General features: G+C 37.7%; 1 protein-coding gene and 1 long non-coding RNA gene across 2 annotated transcripts; one reads left to right on the top strand and one right to left on the bottom strand.

The window, feature by feature from the left end:
• Positions 1 to 17,805: 17,805 nt before the first annotated feature.
• On the top strand, positions 17,806 to 19,903 carry LOC107825664 (uncharacterized). Its single transcript, XR_001657134.2, has 2 exons — positions 17,806 to 19,150; positions 19,230 to 19,903. It is a non-coding gene; the product is annotated as an uncharacterized LOC107825664 (long non-coding RNA).
• Positions 19,904 to 20,011: 108 nt separating this feature from the next.
• On the bottom strand, positions 20,012 to 23,334 carry LOC107825663 (transcription factor bHLH25-like). Its single transcript, XM_016652545.2, has 4 exons — positions 23,177 to 23,334; positions 22,533 to 22,979; positions 20,922 to 21,281; positions 20,012 to 20,286 (listed from the first exon to the last, which is right to left on the bottom strand). The coding sequence occupies exons 1-4, from the start codon at positions 23,186 to 23,188 to the stop codon at positions 20,200 to 20,202; spliced, it is 906 nt and encodes a 301-aa protein (XP_016508031.1). The 5' UTR covers positions 23,189 to 23,334; the 3' UTR covers positions 20,012 to 20,199.
• Positions 23,335 to 24,098: the final 764 nt, after the last annotated feature.

Here is a 24,098-nt window from a genome sequence, read left to right as displayed (position 1 = left end):
ACTCATCACCACATGTGCACGTCTTCCACATAATCCAAGTAGTGCAATTAAACTAAATCCTATGGGGTAGTTCCCCCATATGAAGTTAGGCAAGATACGTACCTCAAAGAAGCTAAATCAATACTCTAAAAATACCTTCTGAAACAACCTCCGGACAGCTCGAATCTAACAAAAATAACTTAATATCATATATAAAAGCTATAGGAAATAATTTTGAATAATAAAGCTTTGATATTTAGTGAAAACCATAAAGCCAACCCTGGGCCCGCACCTCGGAACCCGACAAAACCAAAAAAATCTAAACACCCTTTCTGATATGAGTCCAACCATACCAAAATTATCCAATTCCGACTCCGAATCGATCTTCAAAACTCAATTATTCACTTTAGAAAAGATTAGATAAAAACTCCCAATTTCTCTTGTTATATCCCATGTTTTGATGTTAAAATATAGTGATAGATCCATTTAAATCTCATAGATATATGTTAGAATCACTTACCCCAAGCTTGTAGATGAAGGTCTAGGTTGAAACCCTTTAAAATCGAGCTCCCAAATCTCTAAAGTGGTGAAGAATGAAATAAAATGACCTCCCACAGTGCTAACTGCACTTTTCCTAGTGTGGTTCGCACTTCTAAGTTTTGCGGCTGCAATCCATATAGTGCGGTCGCACTCCAGCAATAACTGCACTACCAGTCTTCAGTATATTGACCATAATATTCTGTAAATATATCCAAATGATAAACGGTTTATATTTCTGGAAACTAGACTCAAAGGGCTACAACTTTCATTTTTGTATCATCCCTAAATTCTTAATAGATTGAGAGATATAAGCTCCCAAAATCAGACAAACAAACCAGCATATTTCTTGTTGCGGCCCTCAGTGCGGTTCGCACTTTGGTCAATGCCTCTGCACTCTGGGGTTTGCGACCGCACTTGAGGCTTTCCCTCAGCACTCCAAAAGTGACATTAGCACTCTAAAAAGTTCTTTATGATCTCCTACGTCTCCAGAACATTATTAAGGTGCCGAAATGCCCGAACTTGATCAAAACTCACCCGAAACACGCCCGAGGTACCCGGGACCCCATCCGAACATACCAACAAGTCCCAAAACATAACACAGACCTACTCGAGGCCTCAAATTACACATAATAAAGTAATAAGGGATCAATAAATGAAATAACTGAAATTTCAATACAATAACCCAAGGACTGGTAGTACAAGTCATAAGCCACTAAGACTTAGATTTACAAGCTGGTATGAAATAAATAGAACATACGTTGGAATGTACATAATAGATTACAAATGTAAAACTACCTAGGACAACTGGTAGTTATATACGGAAAGCAAGTACATCTTCAATGCCTGATGCCGTCATCCACAACAACATCAACTCCACGATCTGCACGCAAGGTGCAGAAGTGTAGTATGAGTACAACCGACCCCATGTACTCAATAAGTATCCTAACTAACTTCGGCGAGGTAATAGAAGCAAGAATTATAAATGATACTCGCTATCACCTGTACAGTTCATAAATTTTGAAACATCAAATTAGGAAATCACATGTAAAAACTACCTTGGTGCTCACAATTCTTTGTTTTAAAGTATTTTACTCAGTCAACAATCCAACATATAAATAAGATATGCAAGTAAATCACGTAAACAGTCAAGGAAATGGCAAGTAAAGATGAAATGCAATAACTAAATATCAGTCCATTGCGGCGCGCAACCCAATCCAAATAATAATAAGCCAATAAGTCATGTTGCGACATGCAACTCGATCCAAATAACAATAACCATCTCTCCCAAAGCTCACATCAACCAGAAGCCCGTCGGTTTCATACAATCCGCATGTACACTATTATGAGAGTAACATGAGAGGGTGACACCTAGGGGATAGATCTATATCCATATGTAAGCACGGCCAATTCAATGTGCTACCAGCCCGGTGTGGTCACATGCTCAATATCATAATCTGCCCAGCATGGTCACATGCTTGATATAACGGATCCACTTGGCATCGTCACAGGCTATATCACAATCCATCAGGCGTGGTTGCAGGCATAATAACACAATTCGCCCGGCGTGGTCACATGCATAATAACACAATCCGCCCGCGCATGGTCACATGCATAACAACATAATCCCTCCGGCATGATCACAAGCATAGAAACACAATCCGCCTGGTATGGTCACAGGCATTACAATACAATCCGCCCGGCGTGGACACAGGCATCCAATCCAAATCATGTCACATAGAAGCAAATATACAATAGCACATGTATATGATTAACGAATATCAGATTTCATGCTCCTAGACTAGTATAAGTGACATGCTAAAGTGTATGCATGTGCAAAGTGTGCTATCATATCTCAAATCGACAATTTCATCACGAGAATATCAATTATTAAGTTCAATCAGGAAATTTAGCCTCTATCTAACCTCAAAACATGGATTAAATAGCTCACAACAGGGTTACAAGTATGAGAAACGTCACAGCTTAAAGCTTAACAGCAAATTCAAGGCATATCATAGCCTAAGCAATACCCCGAGCATGGATATATACCTTTGTTCTTGCACATGGGCTCAAACACCACACATATGCACACCCATAGCGCATAGCTATCACAAATAATGCAGGCAACGAGTGCCTCAACCAATTTTAGATAAGATACTTACCTCAAACAAGCCAAAACAAATATTGAGCAAGCCAAACAATACTCTAGAAATACCATCCCACGCGTATCAACCTCTGAACGACTCAAAACTAGCCAAAAGCAACTCAAAAACATTAAATAATGCCTAAGGAAACAATTCCAAATGAAAAAGGTCGAATCTTTAATCAAACACTTAAAGTCAACCAAAAGGTCAAACCTGGGCTCGCATCTCGGAACCTGATAAGACTCACAAATTCTGATAAACCATTCAATTACAAGTCCAACCATACTAATTTCACTCAAATCCGACTCCGAATCGAAGTTCAAAACTCAAATATTCACTTTAGGAAAGTTTAGATAAAACCCCCAAATTTTTCTTTCAAAATCACCAATTAATTACAAAAATCGAAGATGGATTCACAAAATATAATCAAAGCCGAGTAAAAAATACTTACCCCAATCCACGTGGTAAAAATTACCTCCAAAATCGCCAAATCCGAGCTCCATAGCACAAAATATGATAAAATGAACAAACCCTCGAATTATATAGAATCTGCCCAGCATTTCCGCATATGCGGTCATATTGTTGCATTTGCGACAACCGCTTATGCGGAAATCTCGCACCTGTGAGTTACCCTCACAGCCCAGCATCCACACCTGTGGAGATACTCATGCACCTGCATATATGCATCTGCAGAAAGATCATCGCAAATGCGTAAAACTCAACTCCCAACCGACTCGCTTCTGTGCCTGTAGGTCTGTATCTACATACTCGCAGATGCAGCAATAACTTTGCACCTACGCTCCTAACTGACCTTCACCATACAGCGCATCTGCACCCATCCCACCGCATATGCGAAAACATTAGAGGCATGAAATCATCAGCAATGAAATAAATCCAAAACATGGTCCGCAACTCATCCAAAACACTCCCGATGCCCCCCGGGACTCCATCCAAACATTCCAAAAAGTCTCAAAACATAAAACAGACCCACTCGAGGCCTCAAAATACACATAACTACACCGATACCACGAATTGCACCTCAAATCAAATTTGATTAACTTTCAACTTCCAAATCTCGTGTCGAACCATATCAAATGAACTCGGAACGAACTCAAATTTTGCAAAAAAAGCTCCAAATAACATAACTGACGTATTCCAACTCCCGGAACAACAATCCGAATCTGATATGATCAAATTTAACTCTCGGTTAAATCTATGAACTTTTCAAACCTTCAAATTATCAACTTTCGCCAAATAGTGCTGAAACCTTCTAGAAATATTCAAATGTAAATTTGGGCATACACCCATGTCCAATATCACTATCCGAACCTAATGGAATCATAAAAACTCCGATCTGAGGTCAAATACACAAAAGCCAAACTTGGTCAACTCTTCCAACTTAAAGCTTCCTAGTTGAGAATCATTCTTCCAAATCAATCTCGAATCACCTGAAAACCAAAACCGACGATTCACACAAGTCATAATACATCATATGAAGCTACTCAAGACTTCAAACAACGGAATGGAATGCAAGTGCTCAAAACGGCCGGTTGGGTCATTACATTCTCTCCCACTTAAACATACCTTCATCCTCAAACGTACCACGAGTCGTTCCAAATCCATCAAATCATTGTGTAATCTCACCATGCACATACCCATGGGTGATCCCACGTCACCCAAAACCATGTAAGACTGACAACACAACATAACTGAAGATCCTTACTTCAACCTTAGTTCATAAACCTTAGAACCCGATTTACAATATCAAAAATCCAATACAAGACCTGACTCTCACATCCATACATAGTATAAGTCCGAACAAGTTGTATCAGGCCATAACCATAATCCTAGATATAATCACATGAAATACCACATAACTCAGATAATCATAGCAATAACTTCCGGCCACAATAGCTACTCAAAAATAATCTCGTTCCGGTAATAAACCTCATATCAAATAAAACCTTGTTCTAACACTTCGTACACTGCCAATGATGAAAGAAACATGCATAACTCATAGCCACTCATCAGATCAACAATTCATGCGGCTCTCTCTCCCGGTAAAAAATCATTGGCAAATTTATAAACTGACTTTCGATATTATTCTTCCAAGATACCGCAATCAAATCCAATAGCACTCACTCTAGGTTCAATGACCCCATCTCATCAACTATAAGTTGCTCTACTGACGTGCCATACCAATACTACCTAGCACCACATACCATACAATTCGCGCACCAACAAGAAACAACTCGAATGTAACCAATGATGAAAGAAGAACCAAATGAGAGGACTGTTCCGCAAGCTCACAGATACCATCACAAGCACAAAGCTATGAATCCATCACCCAAGGAGAAACAAAGCACACGAAATCAACCCAAAGGATCATACCCAAACATAACTCCATCGCGATACGTGACCCTATCCAAACACCGGTCCACATGAAATACCTTGATCCATAACACTCAAAATCAACATACATACGCAGATCAACAACAACACACGAAGTGCATGACCATAACTATGGAGAAATGGATAGCACAATGTACCCCAAATAGGAAAAGACCACAACCAAGGCAGAAGCAAGCATTCAACACCCCCAAGAACCATCTCGCTCGAATTTTGCCACAAGGCCCAAATAGAATGCATCATGTGTGTAAATAGTTAATAGTCCAACATAACAGAGTAACACATAGGTCATATCAGAACATGAACAAGCTTAACCCTAACTGAAAGACACACCCCTCAATAATAGTCGTTTTGAGTCAACAAATCTGACCCGGTGTAGAATACGCATCCTTATTAGGCCTACTAGTGGCCTCTAAATCGATTTCGATCCTTTCGAAATGAGTAGATAACCTTTCCAAAGATCCACTAGATCCAATCCACAACACATACCATCAATTGGCTAACTTGGCCATATCTTTGCATTCCGGAACCAAGCAAAAATCTACCTCTGAGACTCCAGTATCCAAATCACGATAATACAAAAATCTCCATATCCGATCCCAACTCAACCACTCAAGTGACTGACGCATCCTTTATACACAATCATTCCACGAGAAATGCTTCCATAATTCTTTCGTTCCACATAGAAAAATTTGAACATCAACAGTCAGTCAACTAGGAGATTACCGTAATATCAGTCATGCATACGCAAGTCAAACATAATGCGCCTTCCTGAAATGTATACTCTTCTCAGACAATACCAAATGATACTAGCGTTCTTCCAAACATTTGAAACCATCCATGCTGACTAGAACCCATGACCTTCCCTTCGAAACCGAATCATAACCTTGTACATATAAATCTCAATTCCACACGCCGCACTGCATCTATCATGGCATCACTTGAAAAGCACATGAATCCCATTATCAACTTTGAGTCACAAGCTGGATACATAATCAATTAGCTAGAAACCTTCCACTTGATCCCATTCAGGAGAAAATCACAACGCATAACAAACTCCCCATGCTTGTACAAGTCGTGGTAGAAATCTTCGAGAACTTTACGAAACCTGTTTGCACATAACCAAGCCATCAGAACTGAATTCCTCAAACTCAACCAAATCATGCAGGTCGCCAAGCCCAAAAGTATTACCACAAAACACATGTAAAGCCTCGTCACATCGTAAGAACTAAAAGAACTGAGCATACCATTACTATACTGATCCAACCTACTACCAAGTTGTCCTATTTCCTCTGAGTTTCTTCTGAATTGACTTCAAGTAAACACTTATCCTTGGCAGAATACCATGATCCTCAATTAAAATTTGCCATACGAGATCCTAGCATGAAACCACATCGCCCTAAAGCCTATAAGCCACTGCGTCCTCTCTTAAGCACTCAAAAATATTCCATCCGAAATACCCACTTTGAGGAGACCATATGTGAATTTAAAGTTGTTTCCTTAACCTTTCTGATACTGAAATATAGAATCCATAATGATACAGAAATATTGCAAATCCCAACACCATCTGTTGCAATCTCAGATCTTAGCCTTCTACAAATATGGAAATTCCTCAAATGCCACATATGGAACCTTGAACCCATTAGCACCTTCTTGTGAGTCATCCACCCTGCTCAAATCTCCAATGCACCGCCCAAACAAGCCGAATGATCTGTGCTTCATCATCACACCCACACCCAAAGAAGTAACCCCATCCTAACGCAACCAAGTAAATCCCTACTTCATGCACACTACATCCTTTACGAATAACAAACTCAAATCATTCCATGATTTTCTTATACCCATAAAGTGTAATACATCCTGTATCTATAAATTTCCTTACTCGAGACATCCTCGATCTCAACTTCTGCAAGTAATAACTGGTCCACAAACACGTCTCAGACCGAAACCAATACAACACATAACTATGCAATGTGATCGTCGATAGCAGGCTCCTCACTTGGCTCAATGTCATAGATCAAAGCATTCGATAACCCACAATACCCTTAATCCATTACTGCCATAATCCTGCATCGTAATACAACTAAATCCTTCAAAAACGCATGTAGCACGAATCATAAAATAACTCAATCATTCGCTACCACCACATTCATCCTCGAGACAGTCAAGCCAACTTCCCCAAGCGATCCAAACTCAAATTGCAACACATATAACCCACTGGTAGAAAGAACTCTCCATAGAACATCATGAGAATCACACACATCCACGGATTACCCCGCAAGTGATAACCCACATTCTTAACCTCAAACTGGCATCTCTCTATGACCTCATCCTGGTCGCAACCACCATGCAATCGCTAAATCCTCCTGGGTCTAAACTCATCAACAAAACACAAAAATCTACTTTATCTAAAAAATGAACAATATGAAAGACCTCTCAACACGCATATAACTCGAGACCGTACAACACATCAAGACGGAAATCAAGCACCCAATGGTCCCTTTCACATCCCAAGCAACCCTTTTCATCACATCCAAGCCATCTGAACACATTTCGCAGTCACAATATGCTCATCATATAGCTGTTCAACAACTCACGGAGCCACCAGTCCCACTCCTAAGGATACTACCAGACATATAAGTCCAAAGACACATACTCCCACAATTGAAACCACCGAGCCCAAGCTGCCGTCAAAACTCGACCTCAAGTTTTTCAGACTGGACCAACTCCAAAACACATGAAACATATTTCGCACCTCATCCATGGAATCACAAGCCGTCAATGGATAGCTGATACCGACCACTCACATAACATACAAGTGAGTGGAAGGAATTCAAAAAGATCCACTTCAAGCTGAATCAATGTCGCACGATAAGGAAAGAAAAATGGGAAGTTTATCCTAAATTCCATATAGCCTCTCGAAGATAGGTATGGACGTCATCATACCGATCCTATCACAACCCCAATCTCCCTCCGGCAGATGTTCTGATAGTACCTAGTCTCTAATACTAGGTAAGCCTAACATACATGGAGAAATAATAGAAATAATAAAAGAACTTCGATATAAACCAACCGGCTATAATAAAATAATTTCACAACACAGTTGGCAACAATTTTCCAAAATCTTGTGAGATTGAGTCATAAGCTCTACACGAATATACTGAACCAATCCCTAATACATCAGTGTCTAAGTAAAGAGTAAGTAGAAGGAAATAGACAAAGATAGAGGGTGACTCTGAGGCCTGCGAACGCCGACAGGTATACCTTAAAGTCTCTGATCCAAAGCCTAACTCACAGATGCCTAGGCTAGTATGAAGTAACTGGATCTGTACAAAAAGATGTGCAGAATCCTAGTATGAGTACACCATAACAGTACTCAGTAAGTATCAAACCTAACCTTAGTACAATAGTGACAAGGTCAGGTCAAGATACCTACCAGAATAAATAAAGAACTGAACACGTATAGTACAATATAATAATGGAAACATGGACTGAAATAATGAATAATTACAACAAGGTAAACTATGTCGAAAGTTAATGCAATAAAGACATCACGGAAGAACCACATAATAAGAATGCAAAGGAAATGATGCAGACAAGACGCAAGTAATGTAAATGGAAGATAACAACAAGAATCACAACCGAGGTACCGCCTCGTAGTCTCATTTCACAATCAAATTACAATCTTTCCTTATATCACCACGGGAGCCTTACATTTAGTTTTAAAAATTATTTTTTCCGAAATAGCTACCCACGTTTTAGCCCACCTTATCACTCCGCGTGGCTTTAAGTAGTTCCCCTACTAGCAACACGTGTATCAAGCCCACCTTATCTCGTCGCATGCGTATCAACCCTATCCTTATACCACCGCATATGTATGAGTATCACAACATATCATGAATTGCACATCAGGTGCCCAATACCACAACTTGCCAAAGAAGTCAACAATAACAATGTTTCCACAATAAATAGTCCATGGCCCAACCACAATATGTACAAGAGTCTCAGCAAGAGCAACCAAAAGTGAATAACTCAACAAGAATGGTATTTCAACAATTTACAACTTCGCCTCAATGTGATCATGGCTTTTATAACTTCAACACCAAAACTCAACAATAAGATACTCCAAGAAATAACAACTTCAAGTAGGTAACTCAATAGTTAAATATTTAACAAGGCAATGAGAAAACAGTAACTTCAACTAAGCATGTAAGGGAAATTAACAAGCAAGAGATGATGCAAGTATTAACAATGTCAAGTGAAGCATGTAAGGATAGAATAATGATGATGAATATAACATGTTATGACAGATCAATTAAAGGCATGAAAATAATCTACATAGCTTAAACCAGCCAATTACCATATTTAGCCGTGCATCCACTCGTTACCTTGCGTACACGGCTTTCACATACCACAATTAACACAAAACAACACCAATCCTAAGGGGTAATTTTCCCACACACAGTTAGGCAAGACACTTACCTCAAAATACGCTAACTCAATCCACTAGTAAGCCTTTTCCACGAATATCCAACTCTGAACGGCTCTAATCTAGCCAAATTAACTTTATACCATAAATACAAACCATAGGAAACTATTCCAAATAATAAAGTTGCAATCTTTAAAGAAAATCAAAAAGTTAACTAAAAAATTCAACCCTCGGCTCGCATCTTGGAACCCGATCAAACTTACAAAATTCGAATATCCATTCGATAACGAGTTCAACTATACAAAAATTACTCAATTCCGGTCTCAAATCGACCTTCAAATCCTCAAAATATAATCTATGAAGTTTTCACAATTGTCCCCAATTTTTCTAACTCAAAACACTAATTAAATGATAAAAATAATAATAGATTCATGTATAATAGCCAAATCCGAATTAGAATCACTTACCCCAATTAATTCCTTAAAACTCTCTCTCGAAATCACCCTAAACTGATCTCTCTAAGTCAAAAGATGAAGAATAAAATAAAACCCTCGAATTCACCCTTTTCTGCCTATCGATCTCGCTTCTGCAAGCCCTCAGTCGCATCCGCGGCTCCGCACCTGCGGAAATTCCATTGCAGGTGCAGCTTTCACTTAAGCCATGAAATTATCGCTTCTGCAGTCACCAACCTCTTCTACGGAGAAATGACCGCTCCTGCGAGCTTGCTTCTGCGGCTCACCTCCGCACCTGCGGTCCATATCCAAAGGCCCAAACTCCGCATCTGCAGTGCCCAATCCGCTTCTGCGGGTGCGCATCTGTGCGCTAAACTACGCACATGCGGTTCTTCCCCTGGCTTCTTCCCTTGACTGGCCCTTTGCACTTCTGCGATAACTCCCTCGCACCTACGAGTCCGTACATATGGCCATTCCCACCGTAGGTGCGATGACACTAGAACAATAGCAGCTTCAGCAATCAACTAAGTCCAAAATTATCTCGATTTCAATCCGATTCACACCCGGGGTCTCCGCGACCCTGTCTGAATATACCAACAAGTCCTAAAATACATAATGAACTTACTGAGGCCTAAAATCATATCAAACAATATCGATACTATGAATCGCAACCCAATTTAAACCTATTGAAACCATGAACATCCGACTTCCACAACTAACGCCGATTCATACCAAACCAACAGTGATTGATCTCAAATTTTGCACATAAGTCATAAATGACACAAAAGACCTATTCCAACTTCCATAATCAGAATCTGACCCCAATATCAATAAATTCAACTCCCGATCAAACTTCTCAACCTTCCAAACCTTGAACTTTTCAACTCTCACCAATTCATGCCAAAATGACCTACGGACCTCCAAATCAATATCCGAACACGCTTCTTAGCTCAAACTCACCATACGGGAATGACCCGATCGGTCATTTTGAGAATTAGCATCTCATTCGGTGGCTTAAGGTCTCAAGTAGCTTCTTATTATGTATTATAAGTTGCGTGTGTGGCCGGGTTTGGTTTTCGGATGATTCAGGATTGATTTGGAAGGATGATCCTTGTCTTAGAAGCTTAAGCGGTAAAAGTTGACCGGAGTTTGACTTTTGTGTAGACGACTCCGGAATGGTGTTTTGATAATTCCAATAGCTTCGTATGGTGATTTTGGACTTCGGCGTATGCCTGTATTTGGATTTGGAGGTCTGTAGATTGGTTTGAGGCATTTTAGTGAAAATTGGAAAGTTGAATGTTGAGAGGTTTGACCGGGAGTTGACTTCGTGAATATTGGGTTCAGATTGCGATTTCGAGAGTTGGAATAGCTCCGTTATGTCATTTGGGACTTGCATGCAAAATTTGAGGTTATTCCGGGTTGATTTGATATGATTCGACGCGAGTTGTAGAAGTTGAAAGTTCATAAGTTTATTAAGTTCGATTTGAGGTGCGATTCGTAGTTTTGATGTTGTTTGATGTGATTTGAGGCCTCGAGCAAATCCGTGCTATGTTACGGAACTTGTTGGTATGTTCGGACGGGGTCCCGAGGGGCTCGAGTGAGTTTTGGGGTGGTTTCAGACCATTTCTAGGCCATTTTTAATTACTGGTTTTTGGCCACAGGGGTAAGCATTGCGATCGCGGACTTTGGGTCGCGTTCGCAAATAGCAAATTTGATGTTTGGGCACTGTGAATAGCGATCGCGGAAGCATTTTTGAGATCGCGTAGAGGAAATTCTGCTATAACTGACCCGACTTTGGAAGCTTATATCTTGCAATGTATAAGGAATTTGGAGATGATCTAAAAATAAATGTTGTAGCCCTTTTATCCTAGTTTTGAGAAAAGCAAACCACTTGTTATTTGGAGTTTTGTACAAAAAGTTATGACTATTATACTACAGACTGTCTGCGAAGAGTTTGGGAAGGGTAATGGGAATTTGTTCATCGCGATCGCGGAGAAATGGCTGTGATCGCGAAGGGTAAAATTTGTGCTGAATTTTTTTTGAATTGCGATCGTGATGTTGATGATTGCGATCACGAAGGGCAACTCTGGAGCAGTGTTTAAAGTGCTCTATTTCAAATGTCTTGGTCATTTCATCATTTTTGGGCTATGGAGCTCGAATTTGGGCGATTTTGAAGGGGATTTTCACACTTTGGATTGGGGTAAGTATTCTTTATCCGGATTTAATTATATTTCGTGATTCGATCTTTATTTTTAACATTAAATTAGTGATTTGAATGGGGGAAAATAAGAATTTTTGTATAAACTTTCAAAAATATAAAATGAGGATTTGAATATCGATTTGATGTTGGAATTGGATAATTTTGGTATGGTTGGACTCGTATCGGAATGGGTGTTTGGATTTTGTGAAATTTGTCAGGTTACGAGGTGCGAGTCCAGGGTTGACTTTTTGGGTTGTCTTTTTAGTTTTCATTAAAGATCGAAGCTTTATTATCCGAAATTATTTCCTATGGTTTTTATTTATGATATTCAGTTATTTTGGCTAGATTTGAGTCGTCCGGAAGTTGTTTCATACGAGAAGGTCATTTTAGAGTATCAGTTTAGCTTCTTAGAGGTAAGTATCTGTCACGCCCCGAACCTAGGAGCGAGACAAGCACCCGGTGCCTCACCTAACCTGGCGTACCAAATTGCGACTAAGGGACTCTGAACACATAATGTCATACTTTGGCCATGGGGCCACCTTGCAAGACAATTTGCGAAGCAAAATATAAAACTGAATGGAAACTAGCGCTAACTAAACATCAATATAAAGCTAGGCTGAAAAGGCCGTCATAGCTACTACAGCTGACAAACCACCAAATTATACATACCAGGCCTACAAACCCAACATACTGCACTAACCAACAGGATATGTCTACAAGCCTCTACTGATAGATGTACTATGATCGGAACAGGGCCCCGACCTACCCATAACATATATACAGATATACATAAGATGTACACAACACTCTAGACCTGGCAACTCCGAAAGGCATGGAGCTTACCGATCAGGCTGAACTCGGGAAACACCTACTGAGGAGATCTACTCGTCCGTCTATCTGAACCTGCATGCATGAAATGCAACGTCCCCGGAAAAGGGACGTCAGTACGAAATAATGTACCGAGTATGTAAGGCAATAACATAACTGAAAATCGAAACTGAACTGATAATATAATAACTGGAAGTAACTGGGAGTCAAAGATGATCTGGAGATATACTTACCTGCTGATACTGACTCAACTCCTTCAATGTAGTAAGTAAAATAATTGTACGGCCTTATAAGGCCCGGTATATATAACTGTTGTGCCATAGTAGGCTCGCTCATAGGCGCTCGGCCATACTAGGATATATATCTCGACCATGCTGGGCTCGCTCATAGGCGCTCGGCCACAGTAGGCTCGGTATATAACTTTCCATCTGATCAGTGGTTGCCCAATAGGGGCCTGCCCATCGATTATAGCTCGATGGTAATGAAAATACTGTAATACTGTATATATAGGCTTGTTGCTATCTTGACTGGAAGAAGACAATACTAAATTGAATATAGAATCTCGATAAGGAATAATATTGTAACTTATGAGACTAGAATAGTGTGAATAAATTCATGAATATGAACTTCTCTTTTGTCTCATTACTAACACATGTAGCTACGAGATCATGCCAAAATGAAGGAAGGCTTAGCCTTAACATACCTTATCACAATCTTTCCAATCACCAAGTTGAACTCACCTCTTTGCACCTTATTCTACAAGAATGATAATAATACTATCGTTAAGTTACGAAAGGTACAACTATCGCACAACGAACGACAAACTTATTTTGTATTAAAATGGGCAGCATCTCCCCTATAATCCTTACTTCCTCCAAATTCAAGATAACACCAACAATACACGAACAGAATAATAACAACATATATACATCATTTTCCAGCCCTATATACACCATCAAATACTACAAAACAGCCCAACACACCCCAATCTCTTCGTACACAAAACGACCACCGTAGTAGTGTCAAACGACCCGAAAATATTATGATGAACGACCAGCCAACCACCCTACATTTATATGGTGTTTATAAACCCCCTTCCTCCTCCAAAACTCCACAAAATAGTAGTAAAACACGCAGCCCAACAGCAACACAAAACAGTCCACAAAACAGTCCGCTACAAGTGAATAACTCGAACTCACGGCTTCCGATCACCGTCCCGTGAGTTCTTACAAGTATAGAACGACTTACCATGAATTTACAGAAGAAAAATTGGATGAAAGAGAGAAGTAAACTCACCTTATTTGTTGGATAACTCAGCTCTTATCTTGGTTCTTCAAACTCTAGGTTTTACCTCCAATTGGAACTTGAAAGGGAGAGAAAATCAATTAGGGTTTATGGGAAATTTTTGGGAGGATTCTTTGCAGAGCTTATGTCTGGTTATTATGCTCTATTTTAAGTCTAATATATGAAGAAAATAGGCCCTTAAAAGGCCTCTTTGGACGACCCGAAATGGCCCATTTTTGGGCTTTCATTTAAGCAAGTAGGTGACACACCTACTTGTCACCTAGCAGCTTGCGCAGTATCGCACAAATACCCATATCTTTCTACTCCAATGTCGTATTGACAAACGGTTTAATGCGTTGGAAAATAGACTCATAGATATTTAATTTTATGGGTGGAACACCCCATAACTCTAAGTATATTGGAAGAAAATTGCAGTTACATTTGACCCAAAGTTTCAGTAAAACTTATGAATGTAACTTGTGATGACTTTCATCGACTTTTGTTCCACAACTCGCTTGACTTCAAAACATAACATACGGATGTCATACGACTAATATAAATCATAACATAATCTCCTTATCATGTTAATCACCCTAGTCTCACCCCAAAGGTACATGTTATAACATTTCCAACTTGTCGACTTTCGACGAAACATTGTTTTATTTAATTGCTTTAGCTTCTGAACTGTTCAACCCTCTTTGTACTTGTTGTTTATGATCTTCAATATTTGTAACCTCAGAAGTAACATGATTAACTTACTTTATATACTTTTAAATATTATCTCATTTTTGGTCCTACATTAGTTTGCTTACGACGCATTTTTACGTACGAAAATATAGGGTGTAACAGTATCTTGTCTAACTTTGTGTGGGGAAACTACCCCTTAGGATTGGAGTCGTTTGTGCTATTTTTGTCATGTGAAAGCCATGTACGCGAGGTGACGAGTATGTACTCGGGCTTATATGTGGAAAATTGACCTGCTTAGACTCTTAGGCTTCTTTCATGTACTTATTTGGAATTGTTAGCACATGTTATATCTTTTATTCGTCATGTCTACTATCACATGTTTTATTTGAAGTTGTCATTACATGTCACATTCTTTAATTGTCGAGTTTGCTCTTATATGCTTTATTTGAAGTTGTTATCACTTTTATCATTATGTAATTTCTTTTATTGTGGAGTTACTCTTAGTTGAAATTATTGTTATATGATATCCTTTTTTTGTCGGGTTATTCTCATGCATTTAGACGTAGTGCTAGTTCGTGCCATTTATTTCATTGTTAGCCTATTCATACACTAGAATCTGAAGTTTGCCATTTCATAGAAATACTTTCACTATTGAGTTTATCCTTAAATAATTAATTGGGAATGAGGTTATCAAAAGTCATTAATCTATTTTAATTGAAGTTGTGTTTAAAGGGGGTGTTGTTCCTCGTTTAGTTACTTTTCCATTCATTTTGTTGTTATTGAGATTCTATACACATTGTTGAGTCGTGGGCTATTTGTTGTGAAAATATTGACATTATAGGATCTTTGGAAAGGTTGTGGCCTATGGGCACTTGTGATACGAGTTGATATATCGTGTTGTTGTGATGTTAGCACATGTGAAATATTGTGTGGTTTGGTTGTTGTTATGCAGAGTATAAGGGAGGCATTTCACCATTGTTATGCGGGGCATAAGGGTAGCATCTCACTGTTGTTGAATGTATAGAGTGATACGGGTGGCTAATGATATTGTCATGGCGGAGTGATATAGGTGGCTATCGGAGTGATATGGGTGGCTAATGATATTGTGAGGGCGGAGTGATATGGGTGGCTATTGGAGAGATAAGGGTGGTAATTTCAGGGATGATATGTGATGGCTTGGGGAGATTGTGTTGGTGATTTTCGTGTGATGGTATGCTTTTCCTTGTGTATGTCTTATACCTTACATGATTTATTGAGTTGCTTCGATGAGCTACTCGATGTCTTTGATATTACTTGTTGACTTGGGCTATAGTAGTACACTCTCACAAGCATACACTGTAGCATGCCACTTATACTAGCTCAGGAGTATGAAACTTGACATTTATTAATCATGCCCATGTGTTCTTGTATTATCGGTTTTCATGTTGATATTGAGCATGTGACCACGTCCGACGGATTTTGATTATGAGCTTGTGACCATGCAGGGCGGATTGTGATTGTGAGCCTGTGACCACGCCAGGCGGATTGTAATTGTGAGCCAGTGACCACGTCGGGCGAATTGTGAATGTGAGCCTGTGATCATGTCGGGCGGATTGAGATATTGTCACATGATTTGTCCGTGCGGTTGTGATTTGAAATGTAGGCACAAGGTGTCTTGAGCATAGGATGGTGGGTTGAGACCCGTGACTTATGATTATGAGATGAGGTACCACCGAGTGATTTCGTTGTGAAACTTGTGTTAGAACGGCTTGATTAATTGGTTGTCCTTTGGGTTCCTTATTTTGTTTTAACGATACTTCACAATGTTATTATTGCTTTACTGTTTATATCACTTGTTGATTATTGTTGCCATTTACTGATTTCTGCTTTCATTATTAGCTTTATACTTTTATACTGCACAGCTTATTTTGTCTAGTGAGTTTCTTGACTTGTACCTCGTCACTACTCCACCGAGGTTAGTGTTGATACTTACTGGGTACCGACCGTGGTGTACTCATACTACACTTTTGCATATTTTTGTGCAAAGCCAGTTATTGGAGATATCGGACTCGGGTAGAGTTAGCATATTGGTCGCGAGGATTCAAGGTAGAATTGCTTGGTCATCGCAGTCCCTTGGAGTTCTTTCCTTTCATTGTACTGTCAGCTTGTTATATGAACAGTATTGTATTTCGATCTTTGAGATTTTTCCATGTACTTAGCTAGAGTTCGCGATTCTGTATTACCAAATCTTGGGAGGTTGTTATGATTATTGCTGCGTAGGCTTATTACGCTTTTGATTCGGTATTCATATTAGACTCTGTTTCAAATTATTATTGTTAAAAAATTGCCTAATTATTGTTAGTAATCGGCTTATCTAGTCTTAGAGACTAGGTGCCATCACGACGCCTGCGTTGGGTTTCTGGGCCGTAACACATACGAAGCTATCGGAACCGTCAAAACTCAATTTCGGAGTCGTCTACACAAAATTCCAACTCCGGTAAACCCTTTCAACTTAAGCCTCCAACTTAGGGACTAAGTGTCCCATTTTACTCTGAAACCAAAATCAACCACCCCGGCATGTCACATAATCACAATATAACATAGAAGAAGCAATAAATAGGAGAGCGAGGATAAAGTATTAAAAACGATCGGTCGGGTCGTTACAGATCCGGAAGGCTCAACTAGACACTTGCTCATGACTCATAGAACCTATGAAGTAGAGCTCTGATACCAACCTGTCATGATACAAAATCCAACTAGTCGTGATGGCACCTAACCCAACTCGCTAGGTAAGCCAGATAACAATCAATACAACTATAATGAAGTAATAAGGGACCAATAAATGAAATAAATAAAATAACTGAAACCCTATACTAAATCCCCAAGGACTGGTTATACAAGTCATGAGCCACTAAGACGTAGATACAAGCTAGAATGAAATAATTACAATATCTGTTTGAAATGTACATAACAGATTATAAATGTAAAACTACCAAGGACAAGTGGTAGCAATGTCCGGAAATCAGGTACGTCTTCAACGCCGACTCCCGCCATAATTAGCAACATCAACTCCAAGATCTGCACGCAAGGTGCAAAAGTGTAGTATGAGTACTGTTGCACCCTATTTTGCACGAGTCAAAACAAGATTCAACTAGTCGTTTCCCCGTTGATGATAAAAGAGAGTCGCCGCCTAATATTTAAAGGTATACTGGGGTATTTCAATTGTTTAAATCATTATCCTATTAGTCTGCTAATAAGTGAGATTTGGGTAAGGGTTCTTGTTCTTCTAAGGGGGAGGTGTTAGGCACCCCATAGAATCTACCTAAAGTAGCTCTATAGGACTTAGACTAGGTTTATGGAATTTAAATGTTTATATTCTACTTAATTAGTGCTTAAAAGAGTGTGGCTTACCTTATGTTATGTTTTAAAAAATATCATTTTTGAAAGAGAAGTAGTATATATACTTTGAAAATAAAGGGTAGGTTTTATTTAAAAGCAAGCCTTTGAAATGTCTAAAGAGTATTGAAAACAGGTTTATAATACTCATACTTACTAATCTTGTAAAATGGGATTAAGTTAGAAACACTTGACTTTTTGAAATAAGGTGGTCATTTGTATAAAATAAGGACTATTAAGGAAATGTCTTTAGATATACCTTAGAAATTGATTTCAAATCTCATACTCAAATTCCGTAGAAGAATCATTTTGATGAACTTTGATTTATGGGGTGGTGAAGAGGAAGTTACTTTAAAGTGTGATTCATATATTAGGGTATTATGGTATATGTAAGTGTATACAGTTAGTAAAGTTGTTAGAAGTTTGTTATGTCATTAAGTATAGTTTGCTAGTTTAATATCTGGTATATATAGACATTTGTACATCAGAAGTCAATAACAGATTTCTTTTTTTTCCCTTCTCCTCTGCATATGTTGTCGACTACTCTCATGCCCTAATCTTAGAGATTGAGTTTCATTTCCAACAAGACATAGTTTTCAATAGCACTGCATCCTATTATGTCTTGATCTATGGTAAGGCAGTTAGGCCTTTCCTTGCCAAGAAGAGTTTTAGACAAGGAGATCCTTTGTCCTTTCTTATTTGTTCTGGTTAAGGAGTACTTTAGCAGGCTCTTGAAAATTTTGCAACTAAATCCTGATTTTAACTACCATCCCAAATTCTTATGTGAAACTGGAATTTGCTAATGATCTCCTTCTATTTTGTGGAGGTAACTTGATCTTTGTGAAACTAAGCATGAAAGTACTAGTTATTTAATTCTCAAGTATCTTTTGTTTAATTGCAAATAGGGACAAGATCGAGTTGTATTTTACTTTTGAGGGGGAAGCTTGGAGGTGGAACAGGAGATTATGGATCTTTGTTTGGATACAATAAATTAGGAGAGCTACCAATTAAATACTTGGAGTCCTTTTGAGCTCAAAGAAATTATCCATTATCCAGTAGCAGCCTCTGCTTGAAAGGATGTTGGGAAGAAATACATCATGGACCTCTAAGTACTTATCCTATTCAGTGACTAAAAGGGCGTACACATTACCTTCTTCAGACCTCACTGGTGGGATTTCATTGGATTGTTGTTGTTGTTGTTGTTGTTGCAAGGCTTAATTATGAGTTGGCAACATGAAATAGAATGGACAGAGAAGCTAATCGAGTGCAGGGCTAGAGGTGCTTCAAATGGCTATTACTGGAAGTGTGTATTATCTCTGGCAAGAACAGAACATGAGAAAATTCCAAAACAAGCAAAGGCAAGAAAGAGGAACAGGTTACAAGGCAAATTGTACAAGACATATTCTGCTATGAAGGCTCGACTGATTAGTAGACTAGAACAACTTAATTTAATTTTATCTTTAGATTAGCTTGGTAATATGGTGTTGAAGTCGGCTACAAGTTTAGTAGCTGCTCTTGTGATGATTTCTCTGTAATTGGGGCTTGTTGCCCAGTTCCATTTTTGCTTATTTTTCTTTTATTTGAGCTTTACAAGTTTTATTTACCCGAAAAAAAAAAAAAACCTCTATGATCCCCGATTCTCATAAACTTTATTATCCACTCAGAGTAGTAAGGTATGTGAGTTTTGAACGACTTGTCTAAAGTTTTTTTTTTTTTTTTGATATACAGCAATTCATTACATTGGTAAATATTGGTAATTAAACATGGTGTTCATGTAGTTACGTAAAATAAGCATGGGTTTTTTTTTTCCAAAGAGATCAAGAAAATACATAAAGTCGAAGGCTGTAGAAGATCAGAAGGGAAATGATCATAGACTCAAACAATATAATGGATTTCCCCTGAAAGTTTGCTTTGAAGGGCCTTTACAATGTCTTCAACATTTACATCGAATCCATTCTCCATCTGCAAGGAACGCAAAATAGATTGATTCAACATAAATGCCTGATTTTCAAAAATAAAAGACAGACAAAATAGTTACTGCCAAGTTTCTTTTGGCATTTAAACGGTCCTTTTCAATAAGTATACCACAGAATCATTTGACGCAGATCAAATTTGTGAGGTTGACCTACCAACGTCTTGAATTATTGTGTGGTGGTAACATAGAGATAATTGAATCCTTTTGAAGGTTAGTGTGGTGAACTTAATTATTATTATTATTATTATTATTATCTATGATAATATTTGGAAAATATTAGGTTCATAAAAGTCTCAATAGTAGTAAATTTCAAGCCCCTAAATTCCAAAAAGAGTTTACTTTTAATATACTACTAACTCCATCCCATTTTAGCTGTCATTTGACCCAAAATACTTGTCATTTAGAAAATCAAGATAAATTTAAATAATCTTTTCCATTTTGCCCTTAATGTTTAATTATTCTTGAAAGTAAACAATATTAATAGAGTGTACAATTATTTAAGAGAGATGAGGATAAATTATTCAAAATTTATGATTTCTTAAGGGGAAATATAAATAACTAATATTGGACGGAGCACAACAACTAATTCAAAATTTAGCACGGGAGTGATATATGGACGTACCTCAGCTACAACGGATATGTCCAGACTAGTACGAGAAAATGACATTATATTCATGTCACGGACTGAAAGATGCAATCTCTCCATTTCCGACAGTATTCTTCCAACAACTCCACCTTGTTTGTTGCAATAAATGTCAATAAGTGCACTTTTATCAGATATTCTTACGTTGATCTCTGGCACTATGTCTTCCTCATTGCTACTATAATCACTTCCTTCGGACAATGAAACATCCGAAGGAACTTTTGCTGCCAATGATCTTTTGCTAGGGTTATTTTTTATTTCTTTTTCAAGAACTTTTACACGTTGTTGAAGCTCTTTCATGTACTGGATAGTGTCTCCTAGTAAAGAAGCCTTGTCCATCTACATCACGAACCAAAGCAGAAAATATCCATCTTATTAGTTCAAGTTGTTGTATCTTTGGATGACTTAGAAAATGAAAGCGAAGACTTAAAATGTAACCCAAATGGAAGGGGGGGTTGCTCTTGTTTTGAGTAACAGCAGTAACAAGTACTCCTAGTAATTAATTTCAGCAAGACCAGATGAAGGGCACTTATGTAGGTAAAACAAATAAGATGCATTTGACTACAGGAGGATATTTATATGGACTGTTAATCACAAGAGAATGATTGAAACATTAAACTCACGGTTGGGTTAGCCATACTCTTATTAATAAATGTGATATTGTTGCTACGAATAAACTTGTACGATTTTTCCAAAAGTGTCTCATACCGTGCATTAAGAGTACTTTATATTTTATGTATAATTATTTTCTTATTAACTTTTAACACGAGACTTTGTTCTTACACTGAATATGAACAAAACATTAGAGGTCACTGACCAACCAAGTTTGAAGCATATGGTCAACAATTTTAGTGAGAATATATTGAACGAAGAGATAATACTTTTCGAATTTCAAGAGTCAAATGAATCGTTCTTTGACCACGACTTTTTTATATACTTTTTAAATTATTAATTATTGTGATTTATAGTACTTTTTATGTAATTTTTAAATATATAAATTTTATTTTAAAAAATTTAAAGATTATATATCCGAATTCTTGGTCAAAGTTAAGAAGTTTGATTTAGAAATCCAAAAAGTATGGTTATTTTCGAGACGGAGGGAATGCTACTCAAGAAAGAGCTAAAGAAAGGTAAATACGTATGTATTCGGTGTTTAGATAACTTAAGCAATTTAACTTTAGCAGTTGTAAATTAAAGTGAGAATACATATCATTAAGCTTAGTCAAATTAAAATGATAAAAATATTTATATAGAAAACAAATTGTATTCACTTATTAGTGTAGACATTATATATACATGTAAGCTCTGTCCATGAAGAAATTAGTAGTAAAAAACTTAATTTGGATACAGTTTTATCCAGCTATATAGTGTCATTTAAGACCAAACTTAGACGAAAACTGGGATATATGGCCTCTACCATCAAATGTTTTGATTTGTGGAGGTATTGATCCCTTATCCCTCTCTACTACTCTTTGTATTCTTCTAATTTTGTTTAAATTTCAGCCACCTTTGGGTGATATATGGCCTTTATTTCAGTAATAACAAAATCCAAAATAAAAAAAAGAGAAGTTTTAAGTGGGATTATCAAACCTTCTTCAAGCCCGGAAGAATCTTTGACAAGGAAATGAATAGCTGAGTCAACTTCTGTCTACGTTTCCTCTCCAATATAGCATGATCACCTGCTTCTACATAATTCTTCTTGTAGATATTATTATTATTTCCAGTCGATTCTTCAAAATGGTGCGTTAAAGGGTCAAAGTATGATTTTTCAACATCTCTTTTAGTTGGCATCGAAAAAGAAATGAGAACCTCAGAGCAGGAGGAGGAAGAAGAAGAGGAAGGTGGAGAAATGAGTGCTTTTTGCACATTCTCTTCAATGATGCAAGAGCTCAAACTTGTGCTATTGAAATAAGGGGTTAATGTTGAGTACATCTCAGAGAGAATAATAAGGTTAGGATTAAAGAAGTCATCTTCAAGTAAGAAGTCGTCAATAGATTCCATAGAGCCCTGGTGGCTAAGGCCATCGTAATCCATGCCCTATTAGACAATTTACAGATGAAAAAGAAAAAAGAAAACATCAGAAAAAAAATCCGATCCATTAATTATTTTGGTTTACGAACTAACTACCATGTACATGAAGATCTATTGATAGATTTTCAACAGAGTATAAAACAAAGAAAAGAATTTCTAAGATATCAATGAAAGATGTAGCATTTAGTCAATCAGAAACTTACATCTTTTGCCATCTCGAATACCTAGGCTATCAAGATTAATGACTCTTATATTTGTTATGTACTTTCTATCTGACTTGAATCACATCTTAAGTAAGGTTTTCAATGAGGAGAAAGGATTCAGTTTCTGTTGACAAGTATATTTCCAAGATATCATGAATAAGTCAGGAACAATTTTATATTGGTATTCTATGTCAGAGAAAATGCTCCCTCGTGTGAAAAGGCTGTCATCTTCTCATTTGGCACTATTAAAATATACATACATACATACATATATATATATATATATATATATACATACATACATACATGTTCCTATATATTCTTTTACTTTTTGTATACTCGTGTCGATGAAGATGATGAAATTTCAGATCTTACAAATGGGCAAATCCCTGAATAAATCTAATACTACCTGATTAAATTTAATCATTTAATTAGAAAGTTTTAAATTATTGTCTTCCTAGGGATTTTCCTCTATGGTTAATGACAGCTTCACGAATATACATGGTTATATTTTCTTTGACCAAAAAGGTTACTGGCTTTTTCTTTGGTTTGAATGGTAAGGCCTCGTAAATTTTTAAATCCTTGTCACAAAATTATTAGCAATACCACATGATGTAGGTACAAATATTTGGGATAGCTTGAAAGAGTATTGGAGTAATGGAGGGGGCAAGGTGATCAAAAATCAAAGTTGGAAAACAAAGGCCACCTTTAGGGGCCTCTGGCGTCACGAGGAAAGGGGACCCAGGCTATATATACTGTTTTGGGTTCTATTAAAGATGAAAGGAAGCTATTAATGGTGAGGAAAGAGAAGAAGAGGGTAAAACGGAAAGGCAGGGGGTTCATAAAAAAAGTGTGGGTTAAGATAGCCATGGGTGAGTGACAAGTTGTAACGACCTGATAGGTCATTTTGAGTTCTACCTTT

The sequence above is a fragment of the Nicotiana tabacum genome, chromosome 4 (genome assembly GCF_000715075.1).
Source record: "Nicotiana tabacum cultivar K326 chromosome 4, ASM71507v2, whole genome shotgun sequence".
In the NCBI taxonomy this organism is placed as follows: Eukaryota; Viridiplantae; Streptophyta; class Magnoliopsida; order Solanales; family Solanaceae; genus Nicotiana; species Nicotiana tabacum.
The sequence above is the reverse complement of the archived record's forward strand: the minus strand, read 5'-3'. Positions and strand labels throughout refer to the sequence as shown.